Source organism: Cricetulus griseus, chromosome 2 (assembly GCF_003668045.3).
Source record: "Cricetulus griseus strain 17A/GY chromosome 2, alternate assembly CriGri-PICRH-1.0, whole genome shotgun sequence".
Lineage (NCBI taxonomy): Eukaryota > Metazoa > Chordata > Mammalia > Rodentia > Cricetidae > Cricetulus > Cricetulus griseus.
Genome location: NC_048595.1, coordinates 33,271,819 through 33,294,562, shown reverse-complemented (window position 1 = coordinate 33,294,562; position 22,744 = coordinate 33,271,819). Strand labels below are relative to the sequence as shown.

General features: G+C 41.8%; 1 protein-coding gene across 1 annotated transcript; it reads right to left on the bottom strand.

The window, feature by feature from the left end:
• Window positions 1–720: 720 nt before the first annotated feature.
• LOC100772841 (olfactory receptor 2A12) lies at window positions 721–1,683 on the bottom strand. Its single transcript, XM_027398975.2, has one exon. It carries the CDS (start codon window positions 1,666–1,668, stop codon window positions 721–723), a length of 948 nt encoding a protein of 315 aa, XP_027254776.1. The 5' UTR covers window positions 1,669–1,683.
• Between the last annotated feature and the right edge of the window lie 21,061 nt (window positions 1,684–22,744).

The following is a 22,744-nucleotide window of genomic DNA, read 5'->3' as shown; positions in this document are numbered from 1 at the left end:
CACTAGCTAGCCATACAACCCAGGCAGTGGAGGCACACAGCTTTAATCCCAGGACTCAGGAAACAGAGGCAGATGGATCACTGTGAGTCCAAGACCACCCTGGGATACATGAGAGTGAATCAGTCTAAAAGAGTAACAGAGCTCATGCCTTTAATCCCAGCACTATATATATATATATATATAGATATATAGATAGATATATATATAGATATATATGGAAGAAGCAAAGGGTCTCATGTGAGATTCAGTTTCCAGTTTCCAGTCACAGGAAAGACAGGATCGACAATTCAGCCTTGGTAGAGGTAAGAGCTACTGGCTGCCTGCTTTGCTTTTCTGATCTTCAGCTTGAAACCCAATATCTGTCCCTGGGATTTTATTATTCAGCTACAAAGTTACAAGGGTTACAGGGGTAGAAAGCAGATATTGAAGGACTAGAAAATGAGTGGGATTGGGATGCATGCTGTAAAATACCCAAAGACTCAATAAAATGTTTAAAAAGAATAAAACTCTGCAGGTATAATTCAATAAGATTACTGAGGTGTTTAGAATTAAACCTCAGTGTAGCCTGTCAGTCAAAGCAGCCACCCTGGTTTCACAGTGGTTTGTCCCAGTTACCAATTACTATGTTAGTTCAGATGCACAGGTCAGTTACATTTAATAAAGACACTGTCCCTTTCTTAAACATTGAATACTCTGACTCAGCTTCTCCTGGATCCTAATTCAGCAATCCACCCTTCTATGTCCCATCACCTTGAGAAATGCCCTCTGGATGTCTTTGTTTCTCAGACTGTAGACCACAGGGTTGAGCAAGGCTGTGAAGGCATTGTAAAAGAGTGAGATCTGCTTGTCTCGCTCAGGGGAGTAGCTGGAGTTGGGCCTCATGTAGATGTAAGTGGCTGGACCATAGAAGAATGTGACCACAGTCAGGTGGGATGCACAGGTAGAGAAAGCCTTGCTGCGGGCCTGGGTGGACTTGATCTTGAGAATTGCCTTGGCAATGTGAATGTAGGAGGCCACAATGAGGGAAATTGGAGTAACAACCACAAAAACACTCAAGACTAGGTCCACCATCTCAATGATGTGGGTATCCATGCAAGCCAGGCTACGCACTGAAGGACCTTCACAAAAGTAGTGGTTAACCCTGTTAGGCCCACAATATGGCAAACTCATGGTAAAAAAAGTATGTAGCAAAGAGAAAAAGAAACCACAGAACCACGTCCCAGCTGCCAACCATATGCAGAGTTCCCAGTTGAGGATGACAGTATAACGAAGTGGGTGGCAAATGGCCACATATCTGTCATAAGCCATGATAACAAATAAGGTGCTCTCATTTATACCCAGGGCACTAAACACATACATCTGCAGCCAGCAGCCAGCAAAGGAGATGGTCTGAGAGTCAGCAAGAAGATGCACCAACATCTGGGGCATGGTGGTGGTGACATAGCCAACATCCAACAGAGAGAGGATGCAGAGGAAGAAGTACATGGGCGTGTGCAGCTGTGTGTCCATGCAGACCAGCATGATGATGAGCCCATTGCCCATGACGGAGCTCAGGTAGATGAGAAGGAACACAGCGAAGAGGATGCTGTTGGTTGTGGGGTCACTGGAGAAGCCAAGCAGGATAAACTCAGAAACCCAACTTTGGTTCTGTCCTGGAATCATCCACATTGTGGGTCCTGTAACAGAATCATATTCATCTACATGTCACTTCATAATTGCCATTTATAGAAGCAGATAAAGAAGACATATGCTGGAGAAATGGCTCAGAGTTTGAGAGCACTGACTGCTGTTCCAGTGGACCAGACAGTTCATAGCTGTCTGTGACTCCATTTCCAGGGATCTGACTCCCTCTTCTTCATCCACAGGCCAAGCACACACAATGTGAACAGACATACAGGTGGGCAAAAACACATACACAGAAAATAAAAATAGTACTTTTAATTAAGAAAAAAGGCCGGGTGTGGCTCTGAGCACACTGTTTCGTTTCTGTGCACTCTTCTCAAGTTACTGAACCTCCCAATGCACAGTTTCTTCATCTATCCAATGAGACTGTGACACTCATGTCTCAGGATTATGATGAATATCTAAAGCATCTCATACACCTCCTGGAAACCATGTAACACATAACAGGTAGTATGCATTTTCATATCCTCATTCCAACTCTGGGTAGGCAAAGACAGAGGATCTCCTCTCTCTCTCTCTCTCTCTCTCTCTCTCTCTCTCTCTCTCTCTCTCTCTCTCTCTCTCTCTCTCTCTCTGTGTGTGTGTGTGTGTGTGTGTGTCCCTCTGTGTCTCTCTCTGTCTCTCTCTGTCTCTGTCTCTGTCTCTCTCTCATACCCACACCCACACTCACACACACACACACCACAGGCATATGCAAAATACAGAGTAAACAGTAGATGAAGAAGACAAATGTCAGACACACACATAGTCATATGAGCAATGACAGAAGTTCATGTGTGCAATGCACTGGGGACACTGTAGCCTTCCATGGAATACTGAGGGGTCATGTGGATATAGGAGCAGGAAAATTCTGTCTTACTTTTATATTCCTAGCTCCAACTACAAACAAAAAATCTATTTCAGGTATACTGTAGGTTTGAGTGGTAAATCTAAAGCAACCAACTTTTTGGATCAATAACCTCAACCTCATCAATATATCATTTTAGGGGAAGCATGGGTAAATTTTCCTTTAAGGAGCACTTTCCATGAAGAGAAAAAATAATGGTAATACAGAATAAGTGAATTAGAAAAGAATTAGAAGAAACATATCATATTTCAATTTTATGTGTAACCTAGAAATGATGAACTTATGGGAACAGAGAGCAGAATTATGGCTATTAGGCTTCAATGTGGGTCTTTTAACAATGGGGAAAGGATTGGTTTAAGGATATAAAACTGCAGTTGGACAAGAGGCATGGACTCTGTGAAGTCTTGAGGTCTACTGAGAGCATGATCAATATGGTTGATAACAATATGCCATATTTTAAAAGTTGTGAGATAGTATGCTTTAAGTGTTCTCAAAACAAAAATGATGAATATGTGTGATATAACATGTTAACTGGTTTAATTTAGCCATGCCATTGTGAACATGCTGTATTCTGTATCATAATTGTGCATGACTTTATTTATGAACTAAATAAATGAATGAAACAAAATAGGACAAGGTCACAAAAAAGAAGAAGAAACATATCATAAAAATAGGTGCTCCAATGAACAATATTTAAAGGTCATTTCACAAGGCAGTTGTCTAAGTGAGCTCTGATGAGACTAAAGGGTTCTCAATGCCACCAGTCATCTGGAAATTACAGAACTCCACCATCTGCTTCTCAAACTCACATCACCACACACCTACCAGCATGCATGGCTATAATAACAGATATCTAGTATTGACAAGAGTAACTGGATCCAATGGGAGACTAAATTAAAATGATCACCTTACTGTGTGTTTGGCTGTGTTCCCTAAAGTTAAGCACATTTATTCCATTGCAGAGAAATACAATATTAACTACATATATGAAGTAATATGTAAACACAAAGGCACATACATGCTATGGAATAATCCTTTTGTACACTGTAAATATTATTACTCTTGTTTCTTAATGAAAAGTTGATTTGCCAGTAGCCAAGCAGGAAGTATAGGTGGGAGAGCCAAACAGTGATCTCTGGAAAGAAGAAGGGCAGAGTGGGAGAAGTCATTAGTCAGATGCAGAATGAGTCAGACACACAAAGTGGGATAGAGGTAAAAGCCACAAACCTCAGGGCCGCACAAAGAGTAATAGAAATGAGTTAAGTTGTAAGAGCTAGTTACTAACAAGCCTGAGCTGTCAGCTGAGAATTTATAATTAATACTAAGCCTCTTGGTGGTTATTCTGGAGCTGGTGGTCAGGACAGGCAAACTTTCCCAACAAATGACATCCAATAAGGGACCAGAATGTCCACATGGAATCTGCAAAGGCCTGAGGGAAAGCTATAAAAATGTGCAGGGACGATTCTTACATTCGGCCGCCGCAGACTGACCTGGAACTAGGTGAGTGAGCTCCTGCCCGCTCCCGACCCCAGGCCAGAACACCCCACCACCCCCATCCCACCACCCCCGCCTGTGCCTGCCGGCTTGGGCCAGACACGCCCAGGCAGGGAGGAGCTCCCTGCCCAACCAATCTGCTAGCACCCCATTCTTACATTCCGCCGCCGCCGCAGACTGACCTGGAACTAGGTGAGTGAGCTCCTGCCCGCTCCCGACCCCAGGCCAGAACACCCCACCACCCCCATCCCACCACCCCCGCCTGTGCCTGCCGGCTTGGGCCAGACACGCCCAGGCAGGGAGGAGCTCCCTGCCCCACCAATCTGCTAGCACCCCATTCTTACATTCCGCCGCCGCAGACTGACCTGGAACGAGGTGAGTGAGCTCTTGCCCACTCCTGACCCCAGGCCAGAACACCACACCACCCCCATCCCACCACCCCCACCTGTGCCTGCCGACTTGGGCCAGACACGCCCAGGCAGGGAGGAGCTCCCTGCCCCACCAATCTGCTAGCACCCCATTCTTACATTCGACCGCCACAGACTGACCTGGAACTAGGTGAGTGAGCTCCTGCCCGCTCCCGACCCCAGGCCAGAACACCCCACCACCCCCGCCTGTGCCTGCCGGCCTGGGCCAGACAAGCCCAGGCAGGGAGGAGCTCCCTGTGCTCCAAATCTGGTAGCACCCCACTCTTCCATGCCGCCGAACGACTGAGAAACTAGGAACTAGCGAGGAGACCACCAGGAGCGTCGAGATCATCTAGAGTTGTGGACATCGAATTCCTAGCCCCCACACACCACTGGGCCACAAGAGGAGATAGAGAGAACCCACCCACACCCACTAAAAGAAGATATGGGGAGAAGACAGAATAAGATTTCACTCAACAACACAAAGACCAACATGACACCACCAGAATCTAGGGACTCCACTCCGGCAAGAGCTGAAAAGCCCAACACAGAGCATGAAGAGGAGATGGACCTCAAAAATTATCTCAGCAAGTTGATAGAGACCTTTAAAGAGGAAACAAGAAAATCCCTTAAAGAAATAGAAGAGAAAGCAAACAAAAAATTAAATGAATTGGAGGAAAAGACAAACCAAAAAATTCAAGAAATAAATAAATCTCTTAAAGAATCTAAAGAAAGCCAAGAAAAAACATCCAAGCAAGTGAAGGAAGCTCTTGAAATAGTTCAAAGCATGAAAGCTGAAATACACACAATAAAGAAAACACAGAATGAGACCTTGTTGGAAATGGAAAGGTTGGATAAAAGATCAGAAACTAAAGATGTAAGTATATCCAACAGGATTCAAGAGATGGAAGAGAGAATCTCAGCTACTGAAGACTCGCTAGAGGATATACATTCATCCACCAAAGAGAACCTCAAGCCCAACAAAACCCTAACACAAAATATCCAGGAAATATGGGACACCGTAAAAAGGCCAAACCTAAGAATAATAGGTGTAGAAGAAGGTGAAGAAACACTGCTCAAAGGTACAGAAAACATATTCAACAAAATCATAGAAGAAAACTTCCCCAACCTACAGAAGGATATGCCTATGAAAGTACAAGAAGCTTACAGGACACCAAACAGACTGGACCACAAAAAGAAGTCGCCCCGACACATAATAATCAAAACACCAAATCTACAGAATAAAGAGAAAATATTAAGAGCAGCAAAGGAAAAAGGCCAAGTAACATATAAAGGCAAACCAATCAGAATCACACCCGACTTCTCAATGGAAACTCTGAAAGCCAGAAGGTCTTGGATAGATACCCTACAAGCACTAAGGGAGCATGGATGTCAACCCAGACTACTGTACCCAGCAAAACTTTCAATCACTATAGATGGAGAAAACAAGATATTCCACGACAAAAACAGATTTAAACAATACATATCCACAAATCCAGCACTACAGAAGTCTCTGGAAGGAAAACTCCAACACAACGAACATAACTACACTCACAAAGACACTGGCAGTAGTTAATCGAATTTCACCAAACACAAAAAGAAACAGGAGGGCAAAATCCACACGCAATGATACCACCAACAATAAATCCAAAACTAAGAAGAACCAATGAACAATGGACATTAATATCCCTGAATGTCAATGGTCTTAACTTACCCATAAAAAGATATAGGCTAACAGAATGGATACGAAGACAGAATCCATCCTTCTGCTGTTTACAAGAAACACACCTCAACTTCAAAGACAGGCGATACCTCAGAGTAAAAGGATGGGAAAAAATTTTCCAATCAAATGGGATCAAGAAACAAGCTGGGGTAGCAATACTAATATCTAACAAATTAGACTTTAAACTCAAAACAATCAAAAGAGATAAAGAAGGGCATTTCATACTCATCACAGGAAAAGTCCATCAAGATGAAGTCTCAATCCTGAACATCTATGCCCCTAATACGAAAGCATCCACTTTTGTAAAAGAAACATTACTAAAGCTCAAACCACACATAAAACCACACACACTTATAGTAGGAGACTTCAACACCCCCCTTACACCACTGGACAGAACTACTAGACAGAAACTTAACAAAGAAACAAAGGATCTGAAAGAAGTTATGACACAACTGGGTTTAACAGATATCTATAGAACATTCCATCCAAACACAAAAGAATATACCTTCTTCTCAGCGCCACATGGAACCTTCTCAAAAATTGACCACATAGTTGGCAGCAAAGCAAACCTCCACAGGTACAAAAGTATTGAAATAACCCCCTGTATCTTATCAGACCACCATGCATTAAAGCTAGAATTCAACAGCAATACAAATTGTAGAAAACCTACATTTACATGGAAAATGAATAACTCCCAATTGCACCATTCCTGGGTTGAGGAAGAAATAAAAAAAGAAATTAAAGACTTCCTAGAATTTAATGAGAATGTAGACACAACATACCTGAACTTATGGGACACCCTGAAAGCAGTGCTAAGAGGGAAGTTCATAGCACTAAGTGCTCACATGAAGAAACTGGAGGAAAGTCACATTAGAGAATTGACAGAACAACTGAAAGCTTTAGAGCAAGAGGAAGCAAACACACCGAGGAGGAGTAGACGCCAGGAAATAATCAACCTGAGAGCCAAAATCAACAAAGTAGAAACTAGGAAAACAGTACAAAGAATCAATGAAACAAAGAGTTGGTTCTTTGAGAAGATCAACAAGATAGACAAGCCTCTAGCCAAACTAACCAAAAGGCAGAGAGAGAGCATGCTAATTAACAAAATTAGAAATGAAAAGGGAGACATAACAACGGACACTGAGGATATCCAGAGAATCTTTAGGTCATACTTTGAAAACCTGTATTCCACAAAATTGGAAAATCTAAAGGATATGGACAACTTTCTGGATAAATATCACCTACCAAAATTAAATCAAGATCAGATAAACAGTTTAAATCGAACTATAACCCCTAATGAGATAGAAGCAGTAATCAAAAGCCTCCCAACCAAAAAAAGCCCAGGGCCAGATGGCTTCACTGCAGAATTCTACCAGAAATTCAAACAAGAGCTAATTCCAGTACTCCTCAAACTGTTCCACACAATAGAAGCAGATGGGATATTACCAAACTCTTTCTACGAGGCTACAATCACTTTGATACCCAAGCCTCACAAAGATATGACTAAGAAAGAGAACTACAGACCGATATCCCTCATGAACATCGATGCTAAAATACTCAATAAAATATTGGCCAACCGAATACAAGAACATATCAGAAAAATCATCCACCATGATCAAGTAGGCTTTATCCCAGGGATGCAAGGATGGTTCAACATACGAAAATCCATCAATGTAATCCACTATATAAACAAACTGAAAAAGAAAAACCACATGATCATCTCACTAGATGCTGAAAAAGCCTTTGACAAAATCCAACATCCCTTCATGATAAAGATCTTGGAGAGAACAGGAATAACAGGAACATATCTAAACATGATCAAGGCAATATATACCAAACCAATAGCCAACATCAAAGTAAATGGAGAGAAACTCAAAGCGTTTCCTCTAAAATCAGGAACAAGACAAGGCTGTCCACTCTCTCCATATCTCTTCAATATTGTACTTGAAGTTCTGGCTATAGCAATAAGACAAGAAAAGGGGATCAAAGGGATACAAATTGGAAAGGATGAAGTAAAACTTTCACTATTTGCAGACGACATGATAGTCTACATTAGTGACCCGAAAAACTCTACCAGGGAACTCCTACGGCTGATAAACACCTTCAGCAAGGTAGCAGGATACAAAATTAACTCAAAAAAATCAGTAGCCCTACTATATACAGATGATAAATCCAATGAGAAAGAAATCAGGGAAACATCACCTTTCACAATATCCACAAGCAACATAAAATATCTTGGGTAACACTAACCAAAAAAGTAAAGATCTGTACAATAAGAACTTTGAGACTTTAAAAAAAGAAATTAAAGAAGATACCAGAAAATGGAAAGATCTCCCATGCTCTTGGATAGGTAGAATTAACATAGTAAAAATGGCAATCCTGCCAAAAGCAATCTACAGATTCAATGCAATCCCCATCAAAATCCCAACACAGTTTTTCACAGACATTGAAAGAACAATACTCAACTTTATATGGAAAAATAAAAAGCCCAGGATAGCCAAAACAACTCTTTACAATAAAGGATCTTCTGGAGGCATCACCATCCCCGACTTCAAGCTCTACTATAGAGCCATAGTTCTGAAAACAGCTTGGTATTGGCACAAAAATAGACTGATAGACCAATGGAATCGAATTGAAAACCCTGATATCGACCCACGCACCTATGGATACCTTATTTTTGACAAAGGTGCTAAATCTATACAATGGAAAAAAGACAGCATCTTCAACAAATGGTGCTGGTACAATTGGATTCGGACATGCAGAAAATTACAGATAGATCCATACCTGTCACCATGCACAAAACTTAAGTGCAAATGGATCAAAGATCTCAGCATAAATCCAGTCACACTGAATCTTCTAGAAGAGAAAGTGGGAACTACCCTTGAACAAATTGGCACAGGAGACCACTTCCTGAACATTACGTCAGAAGCACAGACACTGAGGTCTGCAATTAATAAATGGGACCTCCTGAAACTGAGAAGTTTCTGCAAGGCAAAGGAAACAGTCAGTAGGATAAAACGACCACCCACAGAATGGGAAAAGATCTTCACCGATCCCACATCTGACAGAGGACTGATTTCCAAAATATATAAGGAGCTCAAGAAGCTAGCCACCAAAACACCAAACAACGAAATTAAAAAGTGGGGTGCAGAACTAAATAGGGAATTCTCAACAGAGGAATCTGAAATGGCTGAAAGACACTTAACAAAGTGCTCAAAATCATTGGCCATCAGAGAAATGCAACTCAAAACAACTCTGAGATACCATCTCATGCCTGTCAGAATGGCTAAAATAAAAAATACCAATGACAATCTATGCTGGAGAGGATGTGGAGAAAAAGGAACACTCCTCCATTGCTGGTGGGAGTGCGAACTTGTAAGACCACTCTGGAAATCAGTATGGCGGTTGCTCAGAAAAATGGGAATCAGTCTACCTCAAGATCCAGCCATTCCTCTCTTGGGTATATACCCAAATAGGGCATGTACTTACAACAAGGACATTTGTTCAACCATGTTCATAGCAGCATTGTTTGTAATAGCCAGAACCTGGAAACAACCTAGATGCCCCTCTACTGAAGAATGGATTGAGAAAATGTGGCACATCTATACAATGGAGTACTACTCAGCAGAAAAAAGCAACGGAATCTTGAAATTCTCAGGCAAATGGATGGAACTAGAGGAAACCATCCTGAGTGAGGTAACCCAGTCACAAAAAGACAAACAAGGTATGTACTCACTCATATATGAATTTTAGACATAGAACAAAAGACTACCAGTATATAATGCTCTTCACCAAAGAAACTAGGAAACATGAAGGACTCTAAGGGATAAATGGTCCCTAGGAATGAAAGTGGCATGAACTCCCGAACTAATTGGGGGCAAGAGGGGGGGGAGGAGCTGCTACAATAAGAGTAAGAGAAGAGGAGAGGAAACTGAGGGGCAGAAACAGTGAGTTGGGGGAAGAATAGAGGAAAGAGAGCAAGATGAGAGATACGATATCAGAGGGAGCCACTGTAGGCCCGAGAAGGAATCAGGAACCAGGGAGATCTCCAGAGACCTACAAGGATGACACGATCTGACAATCCAGGCAATGGTGGAGAGGATAACCTAAAAACCCTCCCCCTAAAATGAGATTGATGACTTCTCTTTATGCCATCCTAGAGCCCTCACCCAGTGGCTGATGGAAACAGAGACAGACATCCACAGATATACAATGAGCCGAAATCGGGAATTTAGTTGAAGAGAGGGAGGAATGAAGAACGAAGGGGTCTGTACTAGGATGGAGAAACCCACAGGAACAGGAGACCTGAACAAGGGAGAGCACATCGACCCCAGATGCTGTCCAGGAGGCCTGTACAAGACTGATCCAGACCCCTGAACATGGATGTCAATAAGGAGGCCTCTGTACTTCAGGGAGCCTCTGGTAGTGGATTAGTATTTTTCCCTGGTGCAAGAAGGGACTTTGAGAGCCCATCCCATATGAAGGGTTACACTCTGGCCCTGGACACATGGGGAAGGGCCCAGGACCAGCACAGGAAGACTTGGTGGACTTTGCAGAGCCCCTGTTGAGGGCCCTACCCTGCCTGGGGAGTGGTGGGTGGATGGGGTGGGGGGTGGGCTGGGGTGGGGGAGGAAGTTTGGGGGTGAGGGGAGGGAGAGGGAGAAGGGACTTGAAATAAGCTTGTTCCCTAACTAGAACTAATAAAAGAAAAAAAATGTGCAGGGACAAGCCAATGCAGCTTTCTAGTCTCTTGACTCTGATGCCAGCCACAATACAGATACAGAGACACAGGCAGCTGCCTGCAAACATAAGCTGCCAGCATGAGTCATGGTGGGTTTGGGGATTTGCTCATACATACAGAAAAAAATTACAGATATGCAGTAAAGTCATATCCAGACAGGAAAATAATCTACACAGGTTACACTGTGTTTAAAAATGTACAAAGTTTTTGAAAGAAAAGAAAAAGAGTATAGGCAATGTATATATATAATTAAAATGAAGTCCATAAAAAAGGAGTAAAGTAATGTAAAAGAAAAAAGCCATATAAAGGTCGGAAATACGACTCTTCCTTCCCCCTCCGCCTCCCTGACCTCTCCTGAGCCCTACTCCAGCCCAAGGTCCCCATCACCCCAGGACCTCTCTGGGCCTGTGACTGCAGAGAGCAAACCCGCCTGCATAAAGTAGACCCACCCAGACAGGAAGGACCTCCTTAAGTCTGGAAATAACTCACTCTCCCTTTCCCCTCTGCCGCCCCAAACTCTCCTGAGTGAGGAGACTACCAGGAAAGGCAAGACCATCCATATCTGCAGACATTGAAGTCTTGGCCTATACATACTACTGGGTGACAAGAGGAGATAGAGAGACCCCACCTGCACCCACTGGAAGAAGAGAGAGGAAGAAGGCAGAATAAGAACACACTCAACAGAAAGACCAATATGGCACCACCAGAATCTAGGGATTCCACACCAGCAAGATCTGAAAAGCACAACACAGAGGAAGAAGAGACAGACCTAAAAATCTACTTCATGAAGATGTTTGAGACCCTTAAAGAGGAAACAAGAAAACCTCTTAAAGAAATTGAAGAAAAAAAACAAACAAAAAAATTCAAGACATAAGTAATTCTCTTAAAGAATCTAAAGAAAAAGAACCAAACAAGTAAAGGAAGCACTGGAAACAGTTCAAGGCATGAAAGCTGAAATACAAACAATAAAGAAAACACAGAATGAGGGGATGCTGGAAATACAAAGGCTGGATAAACGATCAGGATCTAAGGATGTGAGTATAACCAATAGAATACAAGAGATGGAAGAGAGAATCTCAGTTGTTGAAGACTCAGTAGAGGATATGCAGTCATCGACCAAAGAAAATCTCAAGTCCAACAAATCCCTAAAACAAAATATCCAGGAAATATGGGACACCATGAAAAGGCCAAACCTAAGATCAATAGGTATAGAAGAAGGTGAAGAAATACAGCTCAAAGGTACAGAAAACCTATTCAACAAAATCATAGAAGAAAACTTCCCCATCCTACAGAAGGATATGCCTATGAAAGTACAAGAAGCTTGCAGGACACCAAACAGACTGGACCACAAAAGGAAATCCCCTCGCCACATAATAATCAAAACACCAAACTTACAGAATAAAGAGAAAATATTAAGAGCAGCAAAGGAAAAAGGCCAAGTAACATATAAAGGCAGACCTATCAGAATCACACCTGACTTCTCAATGGAAATTTTGAAAGCCAGAAGGTCCTGAATAGATGTCCTACAAACACTATGGGAACATGGATACCAACCCAGACTACTGTACCCAGCAAAGCTTTCAATCACTGTAGATGGAGAAAACAAGATATTCCATGACAAAACCAGATTTAAACAATACATATCTACAAATCCAGCACTACAGAAAGTCCTAGATGGAAAACTCCAACCCAACGAAGATAACTACACTCACAAAAATGTAAGTTAATAGATAATCCAAATTTACCAAACAGGAAAAGAAACAGGAGGGCAAAATCCACACACAATGACACCAACAACAACAAATCCAAAACAAACAAGAACAAACAATCAATGGACATTAATATCCCTCAACGTCAATGGTCTTAACCTGCCTATAAAAAGATATAGGCTAACAGAATGGATATGAAGACAGAATCCATCCTTCTGCTGTATACAAGAAACATGCATCAACTTCAAAGACAGGTGTTACCGCAGAGTAAAAGGATGGGAAAAGATTTTCCAATCAAAGGGGCCCAAGAAAAAAGCTGGTGTAGCAATCCTAATAACTAACAAATTAGACTTCAAACTAAAATCAATCAAAAGAGATGAAAAAAGGGCATTTCATACTATCACAGGAAAAGTCTATCAAGATGAAGTCTCAATCCTAAACATCTATGCCCCAAATAGGAAGGCACCCACATTTGTGAAAGAAACATTACTAAAGTTCAAACCACACATAAAACCACACACACTTATAGTAGGAGACTTTAACACCCCGCTATCACCGCTAGACAGGACCATCAGGCAGAAACTTAACAAAGAAACAAAGGATCTAACAGAAGTTATGATCCAACTGGGTTTAACAGACATCTATAGAACATTCCATCCAAACACAAATGAATATACCTTCTTCTCAGCGCCACATGGAACCTTTTCTAAAATTGACCACATACTTGGTAACATAGCAAATCTCCACAGATACAAAAAAATTGATATAACCCCCTGTATCTTATAACTATACCAGGGAACTCCTACAGCTGATAAACACCTTTAGCAAAGTAGCAGGATACAAAATTAACTCAAAAAATCAGTAGCCCTGCTATATACAGATGATAAATGCAATGAAAAAGAAATCAGAGAAACATCACCCTTCACAATATCCGCAAGCAACATAAAATATCTTGGAGTAACGCTAACCAAAAACGTGAAAGACCTGTACAGTAAGAACTTTGAGTCTTTAAAGAAATAAATTAAAGAAGATACCATAAAATGGTATCTTTAATGAAATTAAAAGTGGGGTGCAGAACTAAATAGAGAAGTCTCAACAGAGGAATCTGAAATGGCTGAAAGACACTTAAGAAAGTGCTCAAAATCTTTGACCATAAGAGAAATGCAACTCAAACCACTCTGAGATACCATCTTACTCCTATTAGAATGGCTAAAATCAAAAACACCAATGACAATCTATGCTGGAGAGGATGTGGAGAAAAAGGAACACTCCTCCATTGCTGGTGGGAGTGCAAATTTGTTAGACCACTTTGGAAATCGTATGGTGTTGCTCATAAAAATGGGAATCAGTCTACCTCAAGATCCAACAATTCCTCTCTTGGGTATATGCCCAAATAATGCATGTTCACACAACAAGGGCATTTGTTCAACCATGTTCATAGCAGCATTGTTTGTAATAGCCAGAACCTGGAAACAACCTAGATGTCCCTCAACTGAAGAATGGAAAGAGAAAATGTGGTACATTTATACAATGGAGTACTACTCAGCAGAAAAAAGCAATGGAATCTTGAAATTCGCAGGCAAATGGATGGAACTAAAAGAAACCATCCTGAGTGAGGTAACCCAGTCACAAAAAGACAAACATGGTATGTACTTACCCATATATGAATTTTAGACATGGAGCAAAGGATAACCAGCCTACAATCCTCTTCACCAAAGAAACTAGGAAACAAGAAGGACTCTAAGAGAAAAATGCATGGACTCCAGAGAATGGAAAGGGGCAGGATCTCATGAGCTAATTGGGGGCATGAGGGTAGGGGAGATGGAGCTGCCAGAATGAGAGGAGGAGAAGAGGAGGGGAGAGGAGGAAATGGAAGATCAGAATTGTTGAGTTGGGGGAAGAATAGAGGAAAACAGGATGAGAGATATCATATCAGAGGGAGACATTATAGGTCCAAAGAGAAATCTGGCACTAGGCAGATTTCCAGAGATTTACAAGGATGACACGAATTGACAATCTAGGCAATGGTGGAGAGGATAACCTAATTTCCCTGCCCCTATAATGAGACTGATGACTATTTTTTATGCCATCCTAGAGCCCTCATGCAGTGGCTGATGGAAGCAGAGGCAAACATCCGCAGATATACACTGAACTGAAATCTGGAACCTAGTTGCAGAGAGGGAGGAATCAAAGGGGTCGGGACCAGACTGGTGAAACCCACAGAATCAGCTGGCCTGAACAAGGGGGAGCACATGGACCACAGACTGCTGCCTATGAGGCCAGAACAGGACTGAATCAGACCCCTGAACATGGATGTCAATGAGGAGGCCTCCCCACTCTAGGGGGCCCCTGGTAGTGGATTAGTATTTTTACCTGGTGTATGAAGGGACTTTGAGAGCCCATCCCACATGAAGGGATGCACTCTTGGCCTGGACACATGGGGGAGGGCCTAGGCCCAGCCCAGGATGATGTGGTGGACTTTGGGGAGCTCTGTCAAGGGCCCTACCCAGCCTGGGGAGTGGAGGGTGGATGGGGTGGGGAGCAGGTTGAGGGTTGGGGGAAGGGTTGGGTGGGAGGGGAGGGAGAAGGGATTGGCATGTGAAGCAAGCTTGTTCCTAATTTGAACTTAAAAAAATTAATTACAAAAAACATAAAAAATAAAATTAAAAAAAAGATAGGAAATACAAAGAGAATCTGGATCTTTTATGTTATCATGTTGTCTTTCAAGTTCTTGGCTGTTAAGGAACACTGGATTAAACCTGATAGATAAAACCAACCTGTATATTTTAAAAATAACACTTCCAAAAGGAGATCAAGGCAATACAAATTGGAAAGGAAGAAGTCAAGCTTTCACTGTTTGCAGATAATATGATAGTCTACATAAGTGAACCAAAAACTCTACCAGGGAACTCCTTCAGCTGATAAACACCTTCAGCAAAGTGGCAGGATACAAGATTAACTCAAAAAATCAGTAACCCTACTATATATGGATGATAAATGTGCTGAGAAAGATATCAGAGAAACATCACCCTTTACAATTGCCATAAACAACATAAAATACCTTGAGGCAATGCTAACCAAAAAAGTGAAAGACCTGTATCATAAGAATTTTGAGTCTTTAAAGAAAGAAATTTAAGAAGATACCAGAAAATGGAAGGATCTCCCATGTTCTTGGATAGGCAGGATCAACATAGTAAAAGTGGTAATCTTGCCAAAAGCAATCTACAGATTCAATGGAATCCCCATGAAAATCCCAGCACAATTCTTCACAGAACTTGAAAAAACAATTCTCAACTTTATATGGAAAAACAAAAGACCCAGGATAGCCAAAACAACCCTATACAATAAAAGAACTTCTGGAGGCATCACCATCCCTGATTTCAAGCTCTATTATAGAGCCATAGTCCTGAAAACAGCTTGGTATTGGCACAAAAATACACAGATAGACCAAAGGAATAGAATTGAAAACCCTGATATTAACCCGCACACCTATGAATGCCTGATTTTTAACAAAGAAGCCAAAGCTATACAATGGAATAAAAAGCATCTTCAACAAATGGTGCTGGCATAACTGGATGCTGGCATGTAGAACACTGCAGATAGACCCATGTCTATCACCATGCACAAAACTTAAGTCCAAATGGATCAAACACCTCAACATAAACCCAGCCACACTGAACTTATTAGAAGAGAAAGTAGGAAATACCCTTGAACGAATTGGTACAGGAGACTGCTTCCTGAACATAACACCAGTAGCACTGACACTGAGCTCTACAATTAATAAATGGGACATCCTGAAACTGAGAAGCTTCTGTAAGACAAAGGACACAGTCAACAAGACAAAATGACAGCCCACAGACTGGGAAAAGATATTCACCAACCACACATCTGACAGAGGGCTGCTCTCCAAAATTTACCAAGAACTCAAGAAGCTAGTCTCCAAAACTCCAAATAATCCAATTAAAAATTGGGGTACAGAACTAAATAGACAATTCTCAATAGGGGAATCAAAAATGGCTGAAAGACACATAAGAAAGTGTTCAACATCCTTAGCCATCAGAGAAATGCAAATCAAAACAACTCTGAGATACCATCTTACACCTGTCAGAATGGCTAAAATCAAAAACACCAATGACAATATATGCTGGAGAGGATTGGAGAAAGGGGAACACTCCTCCAATGCTGGTGGGAGTGCCAACTCCTACAGCCACTTTGGAAATCTGTATGGCAATTCCTCAGAAAATCCGGAATCAGGAATCAGTCTACCACAAGATCCAGCAATTCCACTCTTAGGTATATATCCCAAAGAAGCACATTCCTACAGCAAGGACATATGTTCAACTATGTTCATAGCAGCATTATTTTTAATAGCCAGAACCTGGAAACAACCTAGATGCCCCTCAACTAAAGAATGAATAGAAAAACTGTGGTACATTTACACAATGGAGTACTACTCAGCGGGGGGGGGGGGGGGGAGGCAATGGAATCTTGAAATTCACAGGCAATTTGATGGAACTAGAAGAAACCATTCTGAGCAAGGTAACCCAGTCACAAAAAGACAGGAATTGTATGTACTCACTCATATATGGATTTTAGACATAGAGTAAAGGATTGCCAGCCTGCAGCCCAGGCTGCCAGAGAGGCTGGTAAACAAGGAGGACCCTAAGAGGACCCTGGAGAAGGGGAAAGGGACAAGATCTCCTGTGCATGGCAGAGGGGAGAGAGAACTAGGAGTATGAGAAGGGGAGGAGGGGTGAGGAAGACATGATGGGGCAGGGAGGTTGAGTTGAGGGAAGAACAGAAGAGAGCAAGATGAGAGATAATATAATAGAGGGAGACATCATAGGTTTAAAGAGAAATCAGGCACTAGGGAAATGTCTGGAGAGCTACAAAGATGACACCAACTAACAATCTATGCAACAGAGGAGAGGCTACCTTAAATGCCCTCTCCTGATAATGAGATTGATGACTAATTCATATGCCATCGTAAAGCCTTCATCCAGCAGCTGGTGGAAGTAGAAGCAGACACCCACAGCTAAAACCTTGAACTGAACTGAAATCTAGAATCAGAGAAGGAGGACTGATGAGCAAAGGGGTCCATACCAGGCTAGTGAAACCCACAGAAACAGCTGACCTGAACAAGGGAGAGCTCTTGGTCCCCAGACTGATAGCTGGGAAACCAGCATGGGACTGATCCAGACCCCCTGAATGTGGGTGTCCGTGAGGAGACCTTGGAAATCCATGAGAAAATGATGAGCATGAAGAAACTCCATATGGAGTTTAATTTTTTGTTCCAAAAGTTAGTCACTGGACAAGAAACTGCCCTTGCTTCAACTGCTGACCCTATGGTGTCCAAATTGGACAAGAAAGACACAAAAGAAAGTGACTGCCAAATTTTCCCAAGACAATGTGGGGCAATCTTTCAAAATTCCTGCTTCACAGAAAATCTGTCAGATATTCTGCCAAAGATGGATGCCCCAGCATTACAGAGGAACCTTGGTTGACAATCCAGGCAGTCAGCTATCTCTGTGATTTCTTAGTTTTGCAAGTTGTTTGCTCTGTAATTCCTGCTTACTCGGGCAATATTATATCCTTTTCAGGTCTTTGATGGAGTTGAAGACTATATAGTTAGAATTTTCCATAATTATAATAGAAGGTAAATAAGAGTGGATTTTGAACTCACAAAAGTAAGATAGATAATGGATCATTTTATCTAATTTTGCCAAATACAAATGCACTGGATATTGTAACTGTAATTCTTACTTAATAACTGTTTTGTTATATGCAATTTTACTATGTTAAAATTAAAACCTTCCTTTTTAATTAGACAAAATGGGGAAATATTGTGGGATAACCCTTCTGTGCAGTGTAAATACATATTACTCTCATTGGTTAATAAAGAGCTGAGTGGCCAGTAGCCAGGTGGGAATTTTAGGCAGGAGAGCAAAACTCTGGGAAGAAGGTCACAATAAGAGTAGTAGTCAGCCAGATGCAGAACAACTTGAACACACAAAATGGGCTAGAGGTAAAAGCCACAGGCCTCAGGAAAGCATAAATTAATAGAAATGGGTTAACTTGTAAGAGCTAGTTAGTAACAAGCCTGAGCTATCAGCTGAGTGTTTATAATTACTATTGGGCCTCTTTTTGCTTATTGTGGAGGTGGCAGTCAGGACAGGGTAACTCTGGCAATACATATGTTTGAGGAAAGACATGTAAAGGAAGTTTCAAAACACTACTCAAAATAGTCTGCACTAGGGTACCATTCAATGCTGAATAAGCAAGAAAATGGTTAAGGCAGGAACTGCTTTTCGTGGGAGTGGAAATATGAAAGACACTTCTAGACAGCCTCCATCTTCACTTTCCCTGTCCCCATTCCTTCTCCTGACCAATCTACTGCTCATCACCCTCACAGCTGTCCTTCCTTTCAACCCAGGTCAGGAGCCCATCATTTCTCCTGGCATTTCTGCAATCAGGGTCTCCATGTGCCCCTTGCCTCTTAATTTTCCTCCTTGGATACATCCTTTTTATTTTAATTATTAAAAATATTTTCCGTCAATGTTCTTTGATCATATTCTTCCCCTCTTCTAACTTATCCCAGGTCCTCACCACTCAACTTCATGTTCTTTCTCTTCCTACTCTAAATTTCAAAATGAAACAACAATTTTTTAATTAAGGAAATAAAATCAAAACAAAACAGTAGCAAAACTATGGAGTCAGTTTCCTATTGGCTAATAGGAAACTAATCCCAGACATGAGGCCTTCCCTGAAGTATAACTGATATCCACAGTGACACTCTGATGGAAAAAACAGATTTTGCCTTCCTAGCAGTTATCAACTACAAATACCTTCTTGTTTAGGGCAGGACTTTGAGTCCAAATCCCGTTCTCACTGCTGGCCATTTCTCTGCATGTGGTTGCTGCAGCAGTTTTTAAAGGAAATCATACTGCTCTTATGTGGCCCCTGTTAAAATCCTTTTAAGAGTTCCCAAGCCCTGTCATTTGAGTCAGACGCACAGGTCATTCCTACCCTGCCTGCCTGTGAAGACCCAGACTCACTGCACACCTGTATCCTCTGTCTGCAATCTCTCCATTCATAAATCTCCATGCAAGCACTATAGGTCTCCTGCATGCCTCTGCCCCTCTCACACCTTAAGGCATGTGTTTTCATCATGGAGGGGGACCACCTCCTGCACCATGCTGCCTACACTGTAGCCACAGCAGTACTCAGCTTGGGCAGGACATCTTCTCTGTTATGCTACCACCTCCCAAACCTAACCCAGGAAGGATACATCCTGCATTTCCTGTTGATTCTCTGGTTAAAATCTGAAGAACCTTACAGAGATCTGATGTCAATTTTCACAACAAAAAACTTGGAAAAACCCTTTGTTATTCTCTTGTTAACTGAAACCCCACACAACTAAGAAAGAATTGTTTCTGATGGAGTATGGCCATATGGGTGATTTCCTAACCATTGCAATTAAAAAACTAATACTTATTGGGTAAATTGTAGATTCCAGTCATTATCCCCCGAAATTTAGCTCAACATCATAATTCTCTGAAAGAAGTATGTGTATCCCTGCTATAGATGAACATTTAAGGCCCAAAGAGGGCAGCATACTCCACATTGCAATCTCTACATAGGAAAACTGGGAGTTTAGGTTGTGTGACATCAGAGTCAGGCTCTCAGTAACCTTCCCTGCTTCTGGCACACAAGCTCTGAAGTGGGGAGGTGAGGAAGACAAAGTCTTCACATTGTCTATCTAGTTGAGTTTATAGAGACTCAGCACGTCCAGAGCCCTCCTAGGACAGAGTTGGATGGCCTGACACATACCAGCTCTCCTGATGAGATTTCCCTCCTGTCTGAATGTGGAAGACCCTGGGCTATACTGCAAGTAGAAGAATCCAAGGAAAGGGGATTTGAGGTGTGATTTCTATGGCATTGGGACATCATTTAATGATCCACAGCCTTTTGTTGTTTCACAACCTAGTGGCTTCTGACTTGGATTACAGTGTTCCAATTATATAAGCCCAACACTCACAGATGAAGACATTATGATTTATTTCTAGGCAAGAAAAAGCTACACATGTTAGCTTCAACCCACAAAGCAAACATCTTTAAAGTTTAGAATGGGGAGTTCAACGATATACTTGACTATATAGCAAGTTTGAGGCCAAGCTAGACTACAGCAAACTCATAACCCCCATGTCCCCAAAAAACAATCATGATTGCTCTAACCACAAAATATCAAGCTGTGTCTCTGCTGTGTGGTGTCTCTGCTGTGTGGTGTCTCCTGTAAAAGACATTAACCAGCACCACTCTTTCATAAATACGGCTTTCTGCTTCACTTGAGATCTTTCAGCTCAGGATTCAATATTCTTTGTTTCTCAACATGATTTGAAACAAACACTCTGTACTTATTAAATTAATAATGGGAGAAAGGAAGAAGGAAGTGAGAACACAAGGTTGGGAAGAAAGGAAAGAAGAGCAGGCAATGAGGGAAGAGATCTGGGGAGTTTGAGTTGTTTGAACAGAGGACCTGGAGATGGATGGCTTGACTCATTATTATCTCTAGACTCACAGATGCCTGGACCCCACCCACAAGCCAGGCACCAGTGATCATCTTACCACTTGTAAATCCAAGGACTCTATCACTGACTGGCTGCTTCTTTCTCTAATGAGAAAGAGGCTAAATGGGAAGCCTCCTAAAGCAACTGAGTCCAGAGTGAAGGGATTCTGGGCATCTCAATCTCCAGAAAAATTCCAAGGTGCTATAGAGTTGGAGGGCCTGAACCTCTCACTTCCTCTGCAAGTGGACCAGACCCAGCTCCTGAAGCTGGCCCCTATGTAATTCTGCTTAACAAAGACAGGCTCACACATCTTCACTTCTTCCCAGTGGGACCAGCTATGAGGTTTTATAACCCTGCCTCCTCTCTGAGCTTCCTCAGGAGAGCTTGGAAAGGGCCATTTCTGTTCCCAGTAGGGATGCTGAGATGATCCCTGGATGCTGTCAACAAGAGCACTGAAGTGAGACCCTTGGGGGCAGAGCAGGAGGAAATGATCCCCAGGAGGAGGGGTGGTGACCTATTCCCTTTTCTAGACTAACTGGGGAATAAGAGCAGCTCAGAGAAGAGCTGATAGACAGGTCAAGGACTTAAGTTCTCATTCTGATTCCTCTTTTGCTGCCCAAACCCTAAGCCCTGACCCTCAATGAGACCATGAGTGAGTTACACTCCTCTTCTTTCCTTAACAGCTTTGGGGCAAATCAAAGTCCTCCCTTCAATGTTGTGCAATATCTGAGCAAGTCACTCAGCCACTCTGATAATAAAAAGCCAACAAAATTGGGGACTGGAGAGTGGCTGTGAGCAATAAAGGATTTGCTGCGTTCCCAGCACATCCATGGCATATCACCACCATCTGTATCTCCAGTTCTGGAGTATCTATACCATCTTCTGACCTTCCCAAGAACCGAGGATGTATGTGGAATATATACATAAGTTCAGGCAAAATATTCATACATGTAATAAACAAACAAAAAATTATAATCCATGACATTGTAAGTAGATTTTTCTTTGGGCTCACAAGTAATGGCATGAGACTTATTATTAGTTATGAAAACTAGGCCTTAGTTTAGGCTTGTCCCACTTAGCTATTATAACTTAAATTAACCTGCTTAAATTAATCTCTTTTACCATGTGTCTTTTTACATGTCTTTCATTCTGCATGTCTGACTCCCTGTGAATCCACGGCATCTCCTAGGTTCCTCAATTTTCCTCTTGCTCTCTGTACCCAGAAGTCTAGTCCATTTCTCCTCCTAGCTATTAGCCATTCAGCATTTTCTTACACCAATCACAGCAATATTTCTTCACAGTGTACAAATATACTACAACATTTCCCCTTTTGTCTAAATAAAAAGAAAGGTTTAAACTCTAATATAGTAATAACAATTACTAGGCAAGATATACATTTGCAATGGCCAGTTCACTTCTATTTGGAAAATCCCAAGAAAGTACTATATTATCTATTCTGTCTTAGTGAGTCCAAAGTTTTATACCTATTGCCACTTTCTATCAAAATTTCTATTACCATCCTAAAAAATATCTTTTAGGCCTGAAAACATCTCCTTAGACAAACAATTTAAGC